Genomic DNA, 18,764 nt, shown 5'->3' on the forward strand with positions numbered 1-18,764 from the left:
TAGTGCTGCTCATCAGTAGATCTCAAATCGCCCTGCCATGGCTGGTGAGCATCATTTTACAAATAGAGAACCTGAGACTCAGGGAAGTTCACTAGACTTACCCAGAGTCACACAGCCAATCAGTGGCAGAGCTAGAAAGAGGTCCCAGGGAACAGGGGTCCTAGTCTGAGGTCCTAGTCTGAGGTCCAGTCCACCCTACTGTTATTCTCCCACTGCTTAAAGTTATGGCACCAGCCAAGCACCCATGTAAGAACCAGCTCTACAAATAGAGATAATGTGCTTAATTATGACACTGAGTCATTTCTCCCTTTTTGCCGCAGTTGTGTCCTTCCCACAACTCGAAAGCCACTGGCATAGCCTCACCTTTTCTTGACCTGTACAATGATTTCTAATTCCTCTACCTGTATCCAGCACTGAGAAAGATAGTACCAGTTCATATTTAGTTAGGTAAAAGTGCAGGCTATAGGAATGAAAGTGAAAGTCCCTTGGTGTTATGATGGGAAATCCAGTGCTTTCATTTCATATCCGAGCTCAAAGATAAACAACACGAAGCAGGAAAATCCCAGCTTCCACTCACCTGCCAGGCTATGAAAACAACCCCATGGGCTGAAGCATCTGCAGAATAAACTGGAGTGGGAAAGTTAATAGCTTACAGCTGAAGTTCTCCTCTTGCAAGATTGCCAGCTGCTGGAAGTGACTTTACTAGGGAACAAAGCAGTCACGGATCAAAAACTTATTTTGGATGCTTGTCAGCTTTCAGGTACTGTACTAGGTTATTCTTTTCCTAGGTCTGAACAAGTGACAGCCAGATTGTTTTTTTTCCATTACAAAGCTTGCTGGTTTCCAGTTTAAACAGTTAGTTAGGAATTTGTATTGAAAATCTAAGTTATCAGCTAAGCAACTCACTCTTCTAGAACATATGCTGTATAAGGAAGTTCCCTGTTGCTTGTGTTCTATGCATGTTGCTTAGGATGTGCAAACAATTCTCTGCAACCTTGAGTATTTTTCCAAATGTTTTAAGATTGCTTTTACCTGGCATGAAATGAGACTAAGAATATGTATTCATTGCAAAATATTTGTACATTGTTTTGTACTTTGTGATAGCTAAATCGACATGCAAGACACTGTAGTTTTACCTCTTTGTAATTAGTTGAGGTCAAACACCCCTAACCTGAGATTTACTTCAACTAGGTACATGGAGGTAAAAATTATAGTCTGCAGTAGGTGTTTATATTGAGATTGCTAACCATGTAAAAACACACCACCTTGTTTTGTGGTGAAGAAGCAACTTGTGACATAGGTGTGCTACAAATGTTCTGCATTTGAGTGCTGTTTAGCAAAACTTTTGCATAATTCTCTTCTGTCTTCGTATCATTTATACTTGTGCAAAGTGGGTAAAAAAATGTTACCCTATCAAAATGGTCCCATTTTACAGCCACTTTACACAGGTGTGAATAACCATACAAGGGGCAAAGCATGGACAGTCAGGTCCTGAATCACTATAACACATCCAGAATTTTAATCTTCAGGTGAGTGTCCCATCACACTGATGCTATTTGCCATATCGTGTTAGTGGTGTTTTTGGAAAGGGGATGACCCCTTTTCCTAAAGTGGTTATTTTGTAGATGTTTTGCAAAGGAATGGTTTTAAATAGTTTGTCATAACTTTACAATTAAAATTCTTGCAACTCTTGATTTTGAGAAGTAGCAGGCACTGAGCATTACATTACAGCATGGATTTATACTGCTAGTGTACCTACTACTAAATTCTAAGGAGATCTGTTGTGACTGCAGCAGGGCTGGAAGCAAACCAGTAACAATCTAGTTTGCAGGGATGTATTGACTTGAAATTAACTTTCCACACAGCCACATCTCTTTTCATTTAAAATCACTTTAAAGGCTGCAAGCAGTAAACAACTCTTGAGTAATAGCCAGTGGTTTGAGCAAATGTGCTTTAAAATATTCAGCTTATTTTGCATTCTTTCCCACGGAGTCTAATACAGCTTCCCCACAGAATCCCGTCACCCCAGTAAATTGCTGATTTCGCTGTTTTGTTTGTCTCAGAGCCATGTTGTGTGGTGTTCTTTCTTGTCATCTTGCAGGTTTTCTTTTAGGGCGGTAGCGCTTATTTTGTAGAGTTATTGACAGGGAAAAGTGTTTTCCCCAGTTGAGTTAATGGGTCCCAATTAATTTCAGCTGTAACTCAGCAGGAAGGACCTTTCAAGTGAATATAAACCCAACTAGGATTGCCAGAATGAAGCTGCAGACTCGGTGTGACAATTCAAGGAAGACTTTTCTGGGGCAGGTTATTTTTTGTTGGCTCGATTTCCTTATTGTTTTCAATAGCTCACATTTTGTTCAGTGTTTTCTATTTGTCGTACAGTGTTTATGGATTGAATCTCACAGCTAGCAGGTACTTAGTCTGGAGTGTGAGGAATTCAACAATCCCTGAATTCTTCAGCAAGTCTGATTCTGCCACTAGCAAAGGGGATCTGAAATTTGGAGCAAGTTACCTTTTAAAAGGCTGATAGCAGCCTCCTTATTTAACTGGTGATCTGCTGGGATCTCTGTCAACCCCCTGGAAAGCAGAGATCTCCAGATCCACATCACCTATCCATTTGTTGTAGCAGACACCAAAAAGGTCATGGGATGAACACCTGGTGTGCATGTGCAGTGGGGGTTGTGAAATGCAGGTGCATTTATATATTGTAGGGAAGATATGGAGCCTGTTAATTGTCTATCACCCTCCTAAACACCATCTCTCCTTTGTCATAAGGACATAAGAATGGTTATACTGGGTCAGAGCAATGGTCCATCTAGCCCAGTATCCTGTCTTCCAACAGTGACCAATGCCAGGTGCTTCAGAGGTTATGAACAGAATAGATAATCATCAAGTGATCCATCCCGTCACCATTCCCAGCTTCCAGCAAACAGAGGCTAGGAACACCATCCCTGCCTAATAGCCATTGATGGACCTATCTTCCATGAACTTATCTAGTTCTTTTTTGAACCCCGTTAGTGCCTTGGCCTTCACAACATCCTCTGGCAAGGAATTCCATAGGTTGACTATGCTCTTTCTTTTGTTTGTTTTAAACCTGCTGCCTACTAATTTCATTTGGTGACCCTTAGTTCTTGTGTTATAAGGAGTAAATAACACTTCCTCATTTACTTTCTCCATACCTGTCATGATTTTATAGACCTCTATCATATTCCCCCTTAACCGTCTCATTTCCAAGCTGAAAAGTCCCAGTCTTATTAATCTCTCTTCATATGGAAGCTGTTCCATACCCCTAATCATTTTTGTTGCCCTTTTCTGTACCTTTTCCAATTCCAATATATCTTTGAGATGGGGTGACCACAATCTGCACGCAGTATTCAAGATTTGGGCCTACCATGGATTTATATAGAGGTAATATGATATTTTCTGTCATATTATCCATCCCTTTATTAATGATTCCCAACATTCTGTTGTCTTTTTAGCCTGCCGCTGCACATTGAGTGGACGTCTTGTCCCCCATGCCCCTTTGTACAGATGGACACAAATTAGTCACTGATGTAACTCTCCTGACATCAAAGGGTTGCACCAGGAATGAATTTATCCCTCTGCTTGTCACTCACCGTACTAAGAACTGGTTCCCTGGCCTTGTTCGTGCAAGCCTCCATGATTTAAGGTGGGAGGAAGTGGGGTTTAGTCATCAGAGTAGCAGTGTAAGATTGGGACTCCTTAGCTGAAATCTTGGCTCCATGGATGTCAATGGGAATTTTGCTATTAATTTCAATAGGAACCATTATTTCACCTCTGCTTTGTATTCTTCCCTTTGCCGTAGAATTACCTTGTGATCCTGAGCAAGGCCCTTTTTGCCTCAGTTTATCTGTCTGTAGAATAGGGTATTTCAAACCCTACTTCACAACTGGGCTGTGAGAATTATCTGTATAATATTTGGGAAGCACTTTTGAATCCTGAGTTTTATTTTTAACAAACCAAACCCTGCAGTCCTATGTGTTCACTCAGGATAAATCCCCCTGACTTCACTGGGTGCTTTGCCAGAGTAAGGGTTGCAGGATGTGACCCTTTATTAACATTGGATCAACATTGTATCTTCCCAGTATGAAAAGACTGAGCTCTGGACCACTAGGTTAATCTGTTTATTTCCGTCTTAATAAACATAGGCCTTGTGTATAGCAAATGAAATGCAAGAAACAAAGCCAAACCATGGGAAAACGAGAGACACAAAAAGGTTGCAGCTGATGAACAAAATTCATGCACTCCTAACCGTTTGCTATCTGAGCTCCGAGCTTTCTAGTTAGGGCCAGAGAGTCTGATTCGTTATCTCCCAAACTCCCTTCCTTCTTTGGTTAATTCCCCCCTTTCCAGCCCCTCATTTCTGATATTTGCTCTTGTGCTTCTGCAAAAGGCAGTTCACAGGGGGCCAAACCCATCACATTAATTTCAGAGGAGCTACCCCAGGGTTGAATTTCGCCCAGGGTATAGGTAGCCTCAGCAGAAGGGAGGCTTATCAGAAAAACCCTCCCGAGTTTTCCAGACCAAGTCTGGAGACACAAGAAATGTGTGTGTGGCCGAGCAAGGGACATCATACAAAATATGAGATATCTCACTTATCTGTCCCATTACACTGCAAGGTTTTAGTCAATTTAAAAAAAAACAGGTTACGCTATGGCTAAGCAAATCATGCTGTGGCAAAGTACAAGGATTCATGGGATTCAGGAATTCAGTTCATGCAGGAGGAACTCTTACTCATAGACTTTAAGGTCAGAAGGGACCATCATGATCTTCTAGTCTGACCTGCACATCGCAGCCCACAGAATCTTTCCCTCCAGCCCCCCCCTACAACTCCTGTAATAGACCCTTAACCTCTGGCTGAGTTAATGAAGTCCTCAAATCATGGTTTAAAGACTTTAAGTTACAGAGAATCCACCATTTACACTAGTTTAAACCTGCAAGTGACCCGTGCAGAGGATAATGAACCCCCCCCAAGGTTTCTGCCAATCTGACCTGGGGGAAAATTCCTTCGTGACCCCAAATATGGAGATCAGTTAGATCCTGAGCATGTCAGGCAGATACCTGGGAAAGAATTCTCTGTAGTAACTCAGAGCCCTCCCCATCCCTCATCATACCATCCCCTCCATTAACTTCTCAAGGTCAGTCTTGAAGCCAGTCAGGTTTTTTGCCCTCCACTGCTCCCCTTGGGAAGCTGCTCCAGAACTTCACTCCTCTGATGGTTAGAAACCTTCCTCTAATTTCAACTCTAAACTTGTTGATGGGCAGTTTATATCCATTTGTTTTTGTGTCCTCATTGACGCTTAACTTAAATAATTCCTCTCCCTCCCTGGTATTTATCCCTCTGATGTATTTACAGAGCACAGTCATCTCTCCCCTCAGCCTTCTTTTGGTTACGCTAAACAAGCCAAGCTCTTTGAGTCTCCTCTCATAAGGTAGGTTCTCCATTTCTCAGATCATCCTAGTAGCCCTTCTTGGCATCTGTTCCAGTCTGAATTCATCTTTCTTAAACATGGGAGCCCAGAATTGCACACAGTATTCCAGATGAGTTCTCAACGGTGCCTTGTATAACAGTAGTAACACTTCCCTGTTTCTATTGGAAATACCTCTCTTGATGTGCCAAGGTCAGTAATAAAAATGTTAAATAAGATTGGTACTAAGACTGATCCCTGAGGAACTCCACTAGTAACCTCCCTCCAGCCTGACAGTTCCCCTTTCAGTATGACCCACTGTAGTCTCTCCTTTTATCAGTCCCTTATCCACCTTTCAGTTCTCACATCAATCCCCATCTTCTCCAATTTTACTAATATTTTCCCATGTGGAACTGTATCAAATGCCTTCCTAAAATCCAGGTAGATTAGATCTACTGCATTTCCTTTGTCTAAAAAATCAGTTACATTCTCAGAGACGGAGATCAGGTTGGTCTGGCACGATCTACCTTTTGTAAAACCGTGTTGCATTTTCTCCCAATTGGTGTTTACTTCTATGTCCTTAACTACTTTCTCTTTCAAAATTTGTTCCAAGACTTGGCATACAACTGAGGCCAAACTAATAGGCCTGTAGTTTCCTGGATTGCCTTTTTCCCCTTTCCCTACACTGCAAGCCTGAACCATGTGGCTAACTGTGTCAGGCAGTAACCATAGTGGAATCACCAACCAGGGGCTTTTTACAGTGTAGGTGGGGCCTTACGTGTGTCTTTATTCAAGTTACAAAACTTTGCATTCAACACTAACCACACTTAATATCAATGCTCCTTAATGATATGCATCTATCTCTGTATTAACATCTTTCAGCCATAGACAGGTAGGAGCTGTTCTCCAGGCCCCTGCATGGCAGTGTTTAATTCTCTACCATACCTTAAAAGGTCCCACGTTAGTGACCATGTCTTATCTTTTTTTTTTAATCCATTTTTATTGACAAATGGACATGAAAAGTACAGAGCATCTTGTTAATATCCTGCTGACTTTTGCTGGAATAGCTTCACCTCTGGTGCCTCCTGAGATATGATTAAACATCTAGGATCAGTTCCTCATCGGGTGTAAATTGGCATTGTGCCATTGAAGTCAGAGCTACACTGATTTACATGTGACACTACTGAGTTCAGCGTTGGCTTGTAGTCCTAAATTCATCCGGGCATAAGCAGGTTCAGCGCCCCCCTGTAGTCAATGTAAGTTGCACCCATGTACACTAGGGGCAAATTCTGCCCAAGGATTTAGTAGCCAAACCTCCTTGTGACCTTGGTGAAGAATTCAAAGGTGATTTATGGCTCCATCTATCTCTCAGCTCCCCACCCTCAACTGCCATTGGTGACACTGTCAGCCGGCAGTGCTCAGCCCTGATCTCACAGAATCAGGCCAGTTGAGTAGGGACGTGCAAACTGCTTCTTAGACCGTGAAAAACAGCCTGAAGCTCAGCCTTGTTCCCAAACCTCTGCCAGTGGTCAGAGGTGCCTTGAGTCTGGAGTGCAGCTGAGATCTGTGGGGCCTGGACTGGCAAATGATAAACTTTTCAGTTTCCCTTGGAGAGCAAAGTGCCATAAAATAAGTTATGGGGCCCTAATCTTCCCTTCACCTTCATCAGTTAGACATGGGTGTTACCTCCATTGACTTCACAGAGTTCCTCCAAGCTTGCACCGTGGTAAAGGTGGGGAAATCAGACCCTAGCTATGAACGGCCTAGTCCTGAGCAGCTTCAACTCTCATTGACATCAATGGGAGTTAAGGATCCTGTGGAAGGTGCTCATCCCAGGACAGGTTGTAAGAGTGGCTAAGTTCTGCACCTGGGAACAGACCCAACCTGAAGAACACTGGCACAGCTGATAAGGCTAAAGGCAAAGTTAAATGTCACACTTCACTGATACTGACGGAGCAGAAAGTTCAGTCTAGTGAAACGATTTCCCCTAAGAGCTATTGGCAATTCTACCTGACTGCTCTGATTTATATCACAGTCTAATCGTTTTATTTGTAGGTATCTGGTATTGTACAATATGGTACCTTAAGGGCTAGATGGAAAATGAGGTCACTTCAAAGCACAGGTGCAAACACTGGGGGATGAGTGTGTCCTGTCACTCCCCGATGATGCTGTTCTGGTGATGGCCCCTTCAGGTTTGCTGCAGCACTTATTAATTCAGATTCCTGGTTCCCTCCTCACCATTTTTATTGAGATATCTATTTGAAGGACAAGTAGATCTTGGCATTAATGAAAAGTTTAGTTAAGTATGTGCCTGATTCTACTGGTCTGAATAAAAGGCCCCACATGAAAACCTTGTAGAGCTGTCCAAATATTTCATACACATTTTGTGAAATCCACACAAAATATACAGAACAGGCTACAACATCTGTACAGAGTGGTATACGGCTCACAGATCAACATTAGAGCTGGGAGAAATTGGAAAATGTTGGTCTGTGAAAATCTATGTACAATTTCTCATTAGTTCATTGTTGCAGGAACCCCTTTGCCTCTGGTTTCCTCCAGAATGAAGGTACTTTGGCACTGTTGTGTGTAGGCAAAAAAGTTGGTGCTGCAGATCAGCACTGAGATGCTTTGGCAGAGCTGTGTGTGGGCCTAGGAATGGAACAGCTGTGCTGCCGGTCAGGGCTGAGGAGCACTGGCAAAGCTCTGTGCAGATTTAGTGGCAGAATATGTAGATGTTGCAGGATGGGATTGAGGTGTGTTAATGGAGCCTGTGGGAGAAGTTTGCCCAACATCAGCTTCCTATGCTAAGTCTGGCTCAGTCTTAACGGAACCCTTTCCTGAGCACGACATTCAAATCTATGATTTTCATCAACATGACAGGGAGGACATTGAAAATGTTTCCAGAGATAAGAATCTATACCGAAGAGTTTGAGCCATGCAGGAAAGAATGAGCAATGTACAGACCTGTGCAGAATTAAAAATAAGAGCAAGAAGTAGCCAAAGGTAAGAAAGAGGCAGATCCAAGGTACAAATTCTCCAGTGCAGTGCTGGAGAGTAGCAGAGAAAACACAGCCTGAAATGAGGGTAGTTGTACAGTTACAGACTGAAAACAAAGATAAAGATTACACAAGAGCCCAAGATGAACAAGAAGAAGTATGCACATAGGTCATGAAGGAGACAACTAATCTCAAGGCCCAGTATCCTGCAAAACACTTAAGCGACCTCACTTATGGGAATAGTCCTATGAAGTCAATGGGTGAAGTTACAAGTCCTGGGTTTAAGGGTTTGCAGGAACAGATCCTAGGATCACCCACCTTTGCTCCTCTCTCCTACCTCTAGGCTGGGTTCTCTAGTTAATTATTAATAATAATAATAATAATTTCCTTGCGACAAAACTTGACATAGAGAGTCTGCGATTTTTTTCATTTTTGTAAGTCTGGCACATGTAAACTGAAATGGACCACAATTTCCAGACACCTTTGAATGCCTCTAAAATGATGTAAAAGCAGCAAAGAGTCTCCTGGCACCTTATAGACTAACAGACGTTTGGGAGCATGAGCTTTCGTGGGTGAAAATACATCCGACGAAGTGGGTATTCACCCACGAAAGCTCATGCTCCCAAACGTCTGTTAGTCTATAAGGTGCCACAAGACTCTTTGCTGCTTTTACAGATCCAGACTAACACGGCTCCCCCTCTGATTCTAAAATGATGGCTTTTTTCAGGCCAAACTAAGAGGCCTCTCCAGTCATGTAGGCTAATCATTCTGACAAACCTGTGAGTAACAAAAAGACAGATGGGTAGTCTAGAACTGAAAAAAAAATATGCACTGTATCCAGATGGTAAGATTTCACACACAAAGAATTGTTAATTTCCATTGGATTTAATGGCACTGTTCATTGGGGTTTGACATCAGCCAACTTGATTTTTTAAAATTTGACTCAATTTGACTAGCTTCTGCTAGCCCACCTTTGAAACAGTATGTCCAGAAATGTTTGCTTAAATTCCTTTAAAGATGTTATGAGGACATTTCTGTTCCCTCGTTGATGCTTGTAAGGATCTTTATGAGTAATTCCTTGGCTCAGTGAAGTTAAGCATCTGTCTAATTTTTTACAAGATTATTGCCAATAGACTGTTTAGGGGAAACGGTGAAATCGACTATATACGAAATAAATATACTGAAAACATAGAGAAAAATATTTTTTTAACTTTGTTCAGTGATAATAACCTTGTAAGAATAGTGGGTCCAAATTTTTCAGAGAAAAGTAAGATTGTTTTCAAGTTAACAGCAGCCCTCTAAATAATGACATTTATTTATGTACAGCATCCTCCATAAACTTAAGCATTGTGAAGCAGAGAGGAACTTCCTTAGGAGGTGCTAGTAGCCTGAGACGGGAGGATAGGGCACCTTTAACTTGCAAAGATTAGAAGTGCAAAACAACATACATTTTGTGCATTGTCACTTGTTAACTGAACACAGCACGCCCTCCGGTGGTTTAAGAAGAAAAGTACAGGAATTTCATTATTTAGCATCACCAAATTCAGATGAAGAATAAATACGATTTATGTTTCTTATTTTCTGAGAGCTCGATGGTCTCAGGATAGTGATGGAGGATCCAGCAGCTTAGCACCTGAGTCACTGGTTCAAATCTCAGTCATGGTAGCAGTGCAGGGAAGTTATTAGAGTCTGAAAACTGCTCAGTGGTTTAGTAATGATTCTCAGGCCAAATTCCTGCAGGACAGGTGTCCACATGGCAGACACCTGCACCATGACTGCACTACACCCTTGCCACCACTTCAGCACAGACACCAAGGTTGCCTGGGCCATAGAGACAATTACCCGCTTGTCCTTAGAAGTCATTAATCCACAGCAGATTTGAAGCCACATTCCTCTTGGTTTTAGCACGATAGGGGTTTGTAGCAATCCCTACATTTAGGATGCCTAACACTTTCTGGTATAAATTATTCTTGTGGCTGTTTTTTTGAGAAGCTCCCATACCTCCCTTGTTTGTAGTAGGCCTTTGATATATGAGGAGGGGGAAACCCCTCAGACTGGAGAAGGACCTTCCCACCCCCATACCATGAAATTCTATTCAGGTTTTGCTGAGACATACACTTTTGAAAATCACCATTTCCATGCTCTTGCTTGCATTCCTTTGTGCCCAAGACATGAGGCCAGGGTGGGCTGTGGGAATGGTCACCAGGGTCAGGGACAGTCTAAGCCAGGGTCACACGGCCTCAGAATCAGCAACAGAACCCAAGTGTCCCCACTACCAACCCCCTTCCTTGACTAGATTGAGCTGCCTCCCTATACTGCTCAGTCATCATCCAAAGGCATTTGCTGTGTTGTACAATGGGTTCTTCCTTCGGCAAAAGGCTTGTGGTGAGGGGTTGTTTTGTTGCTGGTGAAAAGGAGATAAAACAGGATTAGAAGGTGACAGGAATTCTAAAGTCTGTAAATTAAGTGATACCCAGGAAATTGATGTCACCTCTTCTGCTCTGATAGAATAATACCAAAACGCTGGACGTCTACAGCATCTTTCACCTCAGGAGCTCAGACATCTGAGACGCCTGATGGGCTCCCTCCAGAAAACAGCTGTCTGCCTCCTGTTCCTGTTCATTTCCTTAAATGCCTCCGACAGCAGTAAGTCACCTCATGTTACTGTGTTTGCCTCTCACCACACAATATGCTTTTTATGCTCCAAGGAGAAAGCTGAACTGTTAACAATTAAAACCAGCAACCCAATGAGCTGGGGCGAGGGCAAGGAGGAAACCGAGTTAGGCTACTTAGAAAGAACTGAAGCTAGAGCCTTCCGTGGAGAGGGACTAGCAGCTTGGCAAGAAGAGACATTACAGTACTGATAGTGTAAAGGGATACTGCAAACCACAGCATCACCTCTTCCCTCTAGCTCTGCTCCCACCACAACCAGCGTGGTTTGGAATCAGCCAGCAGATCGGTTTGAGAGCAATCGTTATATCCCATTTGTCTCCTATGAGCTCTGCAGAGTGACACGCAGCTCAGACAGGCTGGTCACTGCTCCCACTGGCTCAGCCATTAAGGAAGCTCCACTTTGGCTCTCCTGGTAGCACCCCTGTCTACAGAGCCCCAAGATCCCAGACTGAGACTAAGATGTGCTAATATGGTAACAGTGCTACTCCCTCCACTGGAAATGCTCTTTGAGTAAAGTAGATTTAGCTGCTGGTCATTAGTTGTCTGTCATCATAGGGCACATTCACCCCAGGTGTAATTCCACAGACATCAGTGGAATTACACTAGAGATTAGTTTAGCCCAAATTAAAATTCTGTGCTCAGTTACATGTATTTGCTTATGTCGGGTTGCACAGGTGTAATTTGGGACAGAATATGGCCAAATGGTCAATAATGGATACAAGTTTTCTCCACACTAAAACCTATTCTATATTTTATCAAACACTTGTTTTTCACTTAATGATTTTTGCTTGAGTAATAATTTGTTTGTGTTCTTTTTCCCCCTCAGCGTTTGCAACCTTCAGCTGCAGTGATGTCAAGACAGAATATAACAAACCGGCAGTAATTTCATGCATTGGCAGCAAAAATATTACAAACGTGATAGTTAAGCGCTGTGAAAATTGTAGTAATCGGAACTCATGCTCAGAAACTATTATTAACACATGGAAAGAAAAGCATTCCCATGAAGAGGGAAGAATTCAGTTGGTGCTACAACACAATGTTTCTGAATTGCACATACAGGAAGTAAAAGCAACTGATCAAGGAGGTTATCAATGGTATCTTTATTCTGATGCTGGGGAAGGCAATGGATGTACAACCCTTGAGGTTACAGGTAAACTCATGGCACAGAGGGGATCATGGGTACTATAATAAAGCTACTCCAGGTTTCAGTTACTTTTTTGAGCATTTTAATAAATTAAGTTCAGTTAGTCCATGGATTAGTTTTCAAAGGACGATTACCAGCACTAGAGGTTTTTGATAAAATAAAGAGGTTTTCAGAATAAATAAAACATTTCAAACACTGAGTTAGGCCCTGCACAGCTCCTTTGTCTTAAATGGTTGAAATACCATAAAAGAGCGGTGACTGTTTGGTGACCTCTGATGGACAGGTGAAAGCTCAGTGTTTATTGTTCTAGTTCTCAGCACTCCATAATGAGTGAGCTCACCGACTGTCAAGGTTCTAGCTCAATAGAGACACGGAATTTAACTGTGTTCTTCTCCCTGTTCCCATCATTTGTATTATGTTAGCTTGTTTAGGGCCGGATTGTGGCCTTTACTGTGTATCCACCCAGGGATAAGGCAGGCCGTTCCCTCGTGCCTGTTGCCCATGTCACGGGTACCAGTGCAGGGTGGAAGAGCAGTAACAACAGGTACCATCACTACTCCCCCTCCCATGAATGTGGCCTGTCAGAGAGTGGGCATTCATGAGCATTGCAGGGAAGCTTGGTTCTGCGCTTCCCCTCAACATATCACGCAATGCAACTGCCTCCTGCATGCAAGGGGAAGTAACCTTTGCCAGGTAGAGGCCTGACATATAATATCCCCCTGCCCCTTCCCTCTCCCTTGAGCCCTTAGGAAACTGGGGACCAGATTGTGAGTCTGAGTTCCAAGTCTGCTCCTCGGTCACTGCGGCTACATGCTGCTTTTTGCCCTGGGCAAAGCCACTATATAGCCCATGTATAGCAACACAGGAATAGACAAATGGTGCCAGAGAGGGCTGTGATGCATTGGTAGAGCTGTGGAGGAAGTCTGACCTGGGATCTGTAATGAGACTTTCTGGTAAGCGAGAGGGGAAAGAGGGCACCTTTAGATCTACAGTAAATGAGTTAATACCTGGGTTTATCTGCCGTTTAAAAGTAAGAGTTTGTTAACCAAGACTGGCCTGGAACTGGGGTTGGCTGATTTTCCCTGCAATGGCCTTCAAAGGGCACCTACCGTATTGATCAGCAAGCCCCTTGCTCCTGAGGATGGGGCCCGTGGAATAAGGGAGCAGAGTGAGGGGGGACCAGGATCTAAAATTTCCCAAGTGGCAGCAATTGTCTGGGCTGTAGGAAAGCTGGGGTTGTGACAGCCATGGCTAGAACAGCAGGAGTCACACAGGTCAGCACTGAACCAGACACAGGGAGCTGAGAAAAGGACCAAGGGCTGTTGAATTGCTGGGGGAGGGAAGCCTGTAGAGCACATGGCTGCACTGTGTGTGACTGAAGTCACTGCTGTGAAACCCTCTGCATTACACGTTCACCTGCAATATAAAATGTTTAGAGAAATCAGGTGTAAACAGACTCCCAAACCACCCTGGCAGAAACCATTTGTGTTTATAAACTCCCTGCCATCTCCAGAATCTTTAGTGATTCCACAATCCACTTTTCTTTTATTATCACTTTCCCTTTTCCCCAGCGGTGTTCATAACGTATGGTACAAGGTGCAGTTGTAACCCACCCTAGCACCAGATCATTTAGCTCCGTCCCCACAGAAATCCAGCCAGGACTGTTGTTACCCAGTTCTAGGGCCAATTCATCCTCGACTGAACTTCAGAGGAGTTACCCACACACGCCAAGGCTGACTTTGACCCATAGGTTAGCTGTTAATTAGGACCCCTAGTCACCCATTGAGGAAATCACTGGGGAAAGCAACATTCAGATGACTGTAAATGCTTGCAAATGGCAGAAATCATTCAGCTGTTGTGGACCCAATCCTGTGTCCAATGATTTCAGTGGTGCAGGATCAGACCCTCAAAAAGCAATGGATATTGCACAAGCCATAACCAATACTGTGTTTCTTTCAGATCCAGAAATAGAGCCTAGCCTCACCTGGAACGGAAGAAAGCTCACCTGCCTGTCACCTATAGGGCATCGACAAAGGCAGGTCCATTGGTTCGATGGTCACGGGAATAACCTGACGGGCAGTGCAAGCCTAGTATCTGAGGAAGCAGAAAGTGGCTTAACCAGCCTTACCAGCACTCTCCATGAGAAACCCAACTTAACTGCCTCCGAGTATTGCTGCACTGTGCTGTATGATGTGCACACCAAGAGAAACAAAACCAAGTGCCTTAGTGCCCACAAAGTCGTCACCGATTACCTTCGTTTTACTTCAAACCCAGGTATAAGATATAACAGAAATACTTCAAGTTTTAGCCACAAATCAATCGTCTCCTGATGAGGAAATGTTAGCAGGTGTCATGTGCAGAATTCTTGCTCCCTGGCTGGAAGGGGGTGACTGGCAGTTCCCAGAGTACTAGTTCTAATGCCATTATTATTGAGCACCACCAACATATTGTTCCAGGAATACCTGTATGCAGGTAAAGCAGAGATTTTTGAATAATATCTCACATGTCTGCTAGATTATTCTATAATTTTTTATAGTACAAAGCAGTGCATTTTGTACAAGAAAGGGCTTAGGCATCTGACACTATGAGAAGGTTCACATCTGTGAATCCCACATGGAGATTGGCGCCAAAATATTTCCCATTGGCTAGCTTAGGCAGCTCCTCGCTCAGTGTGCTGGCTTTTGCAGATCCCTTTCTTAGGCTCCTAACTGTCCTCAAGCATTGCATACAGAGTTGGGTGCCTAACTCAGGGCTGTGTATTGCATTGGGTAACAAAGTGCCTAAGTCTCTTTGTAGATCTAGCCTATAGCTGCTTATGTTTTACTGGAAGTCAACTGAGGCTCCTAAATCACATAGGCACTTTTGAAAATTTTACGCCAAGTACGCTGACAACAAGATCACAAAAGTTACCATCAACATCTGCCTAACGTACCATAGGACCCACAAGTACTCCTGCTGTGAATTACTGCTTTAAACAAGCTACGGCTTTGGTTGTCACCGTAATGTTTTTTGAGGCCTTATTAACACAACTGTTTTTTTTTTTCCAGATCAGGAAATTCTGAAGACCACGAAAGAGCACGTTCCCATCATTCTAGTGCTCATCGTTCTGGTTCTGTGCTGTTTTGCAGCTGTTCTATACTACAGGCACCGCCAGCGAGGTACAGTCTGACACACATTAAGGGCGAAGCCTGTTCGATCTGCACCTGCTGAGTTTCAAAAAGTCACTTGCTAGGTGTACACTTGCTAGTATCACAAATTCAGCTAATCCACACTTAATGGAGGTAGCCTAGAACAAACATGTGGGGAGTGTCCATGCCAGCCTTTGTAAATGTGTTAGCTACCACATGTTAACTGGTAACAAAATAGTTTGAGATTAAAATGTCTAGTGCAGACCAATCCCATGAGTTTAGAAGAGGGAGGAATGCTGCTGCTTAAGGATATGTCTACACTGAAAAAGAAAAGCTCTTTGTCCAGGTTAAAATAGCAGTGAAAACATGTCAACTTGGATTAGCAGCTCAAATTTAACCCAATGTTCCCCTGGGTTATGTCTACACGGCAGCTGAATGTGAGCCTCCCAGCCTCGGACTCACACTAGCTGGGCTCAAGCGATCATGGTGAAAATAGCCATGTGGCGGATGTAGCTCCAGCAAGAATTGGGCTGGCCACCCGAGCTCACACCCAGGGGTCAGGTGGGCTCGAGAGCTCGAGCCACAATGTCCACTCTGCTCTTACTAGCACAAGTCTGCCTACCCAGGTTGGGAGGCCTGCGCCCAGCTGCAGTGTAGACATATCCCTTTAGGTCTGCACTTTAGCTACTATCCCAAATTAAAGGCAGAGTTGCTGCATCTTCACTGCTATTTTAACCTGAGTTACAAACACAGCTCTTTTTGCAGTGTAGACACATCCTTACTCTCTTCTTGAGCTTACTGGCTTGATTTAGAATCACAGAATATCAGGGTTGGCAGGGACCTCAGGAGGTCATCTAGTCCCCCCCCTCTGCTCAAAGCAGGACCAATCCCCAGACAGATTTTTACCCCAGTTCCCTAAATAGCCCCCTCGAGGAGGGAATACGCAACCCTGCATTTAGCAGGCCAATGTTCAAACCACTGAGCTATCCTTCCCCCCAAGCCAGTATTTGTGTGCACTTGAACCCCTCCATGCTACAAACTGGGTAGCGTCCATTCCAGCCCATACATCCTCATGACTGAAACCCAACACTTCATGCTACACCCAAGAATGTAATGGGAAGTTTGCATGATGCTTGGTGGAGACTGATTCCATAGAAATGAATGAATGCAAACCTGTAACACCCAACGGACCTTACCTTGCACCCCTTAAAGAGAATGAGAAATTGTAATAGAGATAGCAGGAAAGTAGAGTGTCCCTGCTCATCCTCCAGGCAATCAAGGTTATCTTTTTCCTGCACTAAAGTAACCTGTGCTTTTCAGTCATATCCATAGAATGTGTCCTACCCTGCAAAATAATGGTGTTGGAGAGGTGTAACTCCCAGCCCCAACGGTCTAATTCTGCCCCAGTAAAGTCCAGCCCCTCCATTAACAGAGAAATATTGTTTAAAATTGTCCCAAGGAGATGTTTTTGAGTCCCACTGAAAGTCAATGGGACCAGGGCTCCTAAGTAACATAGGCATATTTGAAAAAGTTTCCCTTTGCCATTAGTCTCAAGCCAGGCAAAGGGTTAATCTCTTGCTAATTTCAGATGGCATTTAAAGTAAAGCATTGGGTAGCAGTGCCAAATCCAGACCAGAAAAAGAACTTCAAACACACACAAGACAGCACTGCCCCTGGTATACAAGTGATCAGGGAAGCATGCAGAGGTCTACACCAAAACACGTGACTGACCCCAGTGAAAAATCAATACGTGGTCCTTTCCTGTGTCTGTGCTCACAGTGGGATGTTGCCTCTCATTCATTGTCTTGGTCAACACGGTGAAGGCAGCACTGCTAAAATCTGTTTTCAGTGATGCAGTATAGTTCCTGAAATTAAATCATCTAATGGTTTCGTACATTTTCTAATGCCTATCCCTTTCCCCCTTCATTTTCCTAGCAATGGCCAAAGGGAATTTTGCAGACCTATTAAGGACCCTCCTTCCAATTTTGAGACAACGTAAGCCTTTCCATTGTTCATATTTTATCTAATCATGGGTCACGTTCATCCAGTGTGCAATTCAGCTGAAATTAGTGGCGTTGTGCCAGGGTTGAATTTAGCCCAATATCTGTGATGTGATTGCTTTGTTACATTTTAGTGCCCTTCACAATGAAAAGCTGATAAGAACCAATGTCGTGCGTTGCATGGACTGGCTATATGTGCTTCTCCCCTGCAGTTCTGCCAAAACACACCTCAGTTCTGACCTGCAGCAATCCAAGTGAATATGTTCCAAGAGCACACACAGCTGTGAAAAGTACCTAACTCCTGATCTGAAGCACCCACTGCCAGTCCTGGGACACCATACAGCTCAGCTGATGGACCCCACACCTCCTATTTCAGTGCTGCCACCCTCTCCCAAAGACCCTTAAAACCATCACACAGCTCTACCCACACATGTTAAATCTACCGAAACTCAGCCTCTGCCCCTCTATACTCATCTGCAATGTCCTGTTCCCTTCCAGTGCTGGCAACCAACCCAGCTCTCCCATTGCAACTCATCACTGGCAGTGTGAACCGACAGGCTACAGGCAGAGGCCAGGTCTGCCCTGTAAAGTTTGGCCAGCATAGCTATGTCATTTGGGGTGTGAGAAAAAATAATCATACCTATTCCGGCAAAACAGCTGTGTAGCTGCAGCTTATTCTGGCAAAGGGGCACTTTTGCCTGGATGGTTTATGTTGTTCGGAGAGATGGTTTAACTATTCAGACTGGAATAAGATGTACATTTTTAACAGTGAAAGTAACTAACCATTGGAACAAGCGCCATGGTGGATTCTCCATCAATAGCCATTTTCAAATCACTGTTGGATTTTTTTTTTAAAAGATATGCTCTAGTTCAAAAGGCATTATTTGGGGCAAGTTTAATGGCCTGTGTCACATAGGAGGTCAGACTAGATGCTCACAATGGTCCCTTCTGGCCCTGGAATGTAGGAATCTATGAACTATAATGGCAGAGAATGCCTCTTGTCGGAACACACTGCGTCTCCCTCAGGGGCTTTGTCAGTGCAGTTATATGGTATTGGCAAAGCCTTTGTAGCATACACCAGCCACTATGGAACCACGGTGACAGAATCCCCCTCGGCCCTAGAGACAGTTCCACTAGGTCAGAGCTGAGGTACCTTGGCAGGGCCATGCAGGGGAAGCTGGCACACCACAGTCTGTGCTTTGCCTGTACTGTATCCAAACAGATACACACGGGCCTGGTTCTGATCTAATTGACACCCATTTTACACTGGTGTAATGTCACTGACTGTCATGGATTCTTATTTACACTGGTGTGAGATAGAGCAGGAGCAAGCTCGCCATCACCCAGCTGCCACTAACCTGGCCTCAGACATTTCTTTTGTAAAGAGGAAA

General features: G+C 43.8%; 1 protein-coding gene across 1 annotated transcript in view; it reads left to right on the top strand.

The window, feature by feature from the left end:
- Positions 1-545: 545 nt before the first annotated feature.
- The window catches only part of LOC123346297, a 40,604-nt gene continuing 22,385 nt past the window's right edge, over positions 546-18,764 (top strand). Inside the window, exons 1-6 of the mRNA XM_044983631.1 lie at positions 546-760; positions 10,937-11,074; positions 11,928-12,251; positions 14,205-14,519; positions 15,293-15,403; positions 17,309-17,368. Of these exons, the coding sequence (XP_044839566.1) occupies positions 11,005-11,074; positions 11,928-12,251; positions 14,205-14,519; positions 15,293-15,403; positions 17,309-17,368 (880 nt within the window). The 5' untranslated portion in view covers positions 546-760; positions 10,937-11,004. The remainder of the gene's footprint in view (positions 761-10,936; positions 11,075-11,927; positions 12,252-14,204; positions 14,520-15,292; positions 15,404-17,308; positions 17,369-18,764) is intronic.

Source organism: Mauremys mutica, chromosome 12 (genome assembly GCF_020497125.1).
Source record: "Mauremys mutica isolate MM-2020 ecotype Southern chromosome 12, ASM2049712v1, whole genome shotgun sequence".
Lineage (NCBI taxonomy): Eukaryota > Metazoa > Chordata > Testudines > Geoemydidae > Mauremys > Mauremys mutica.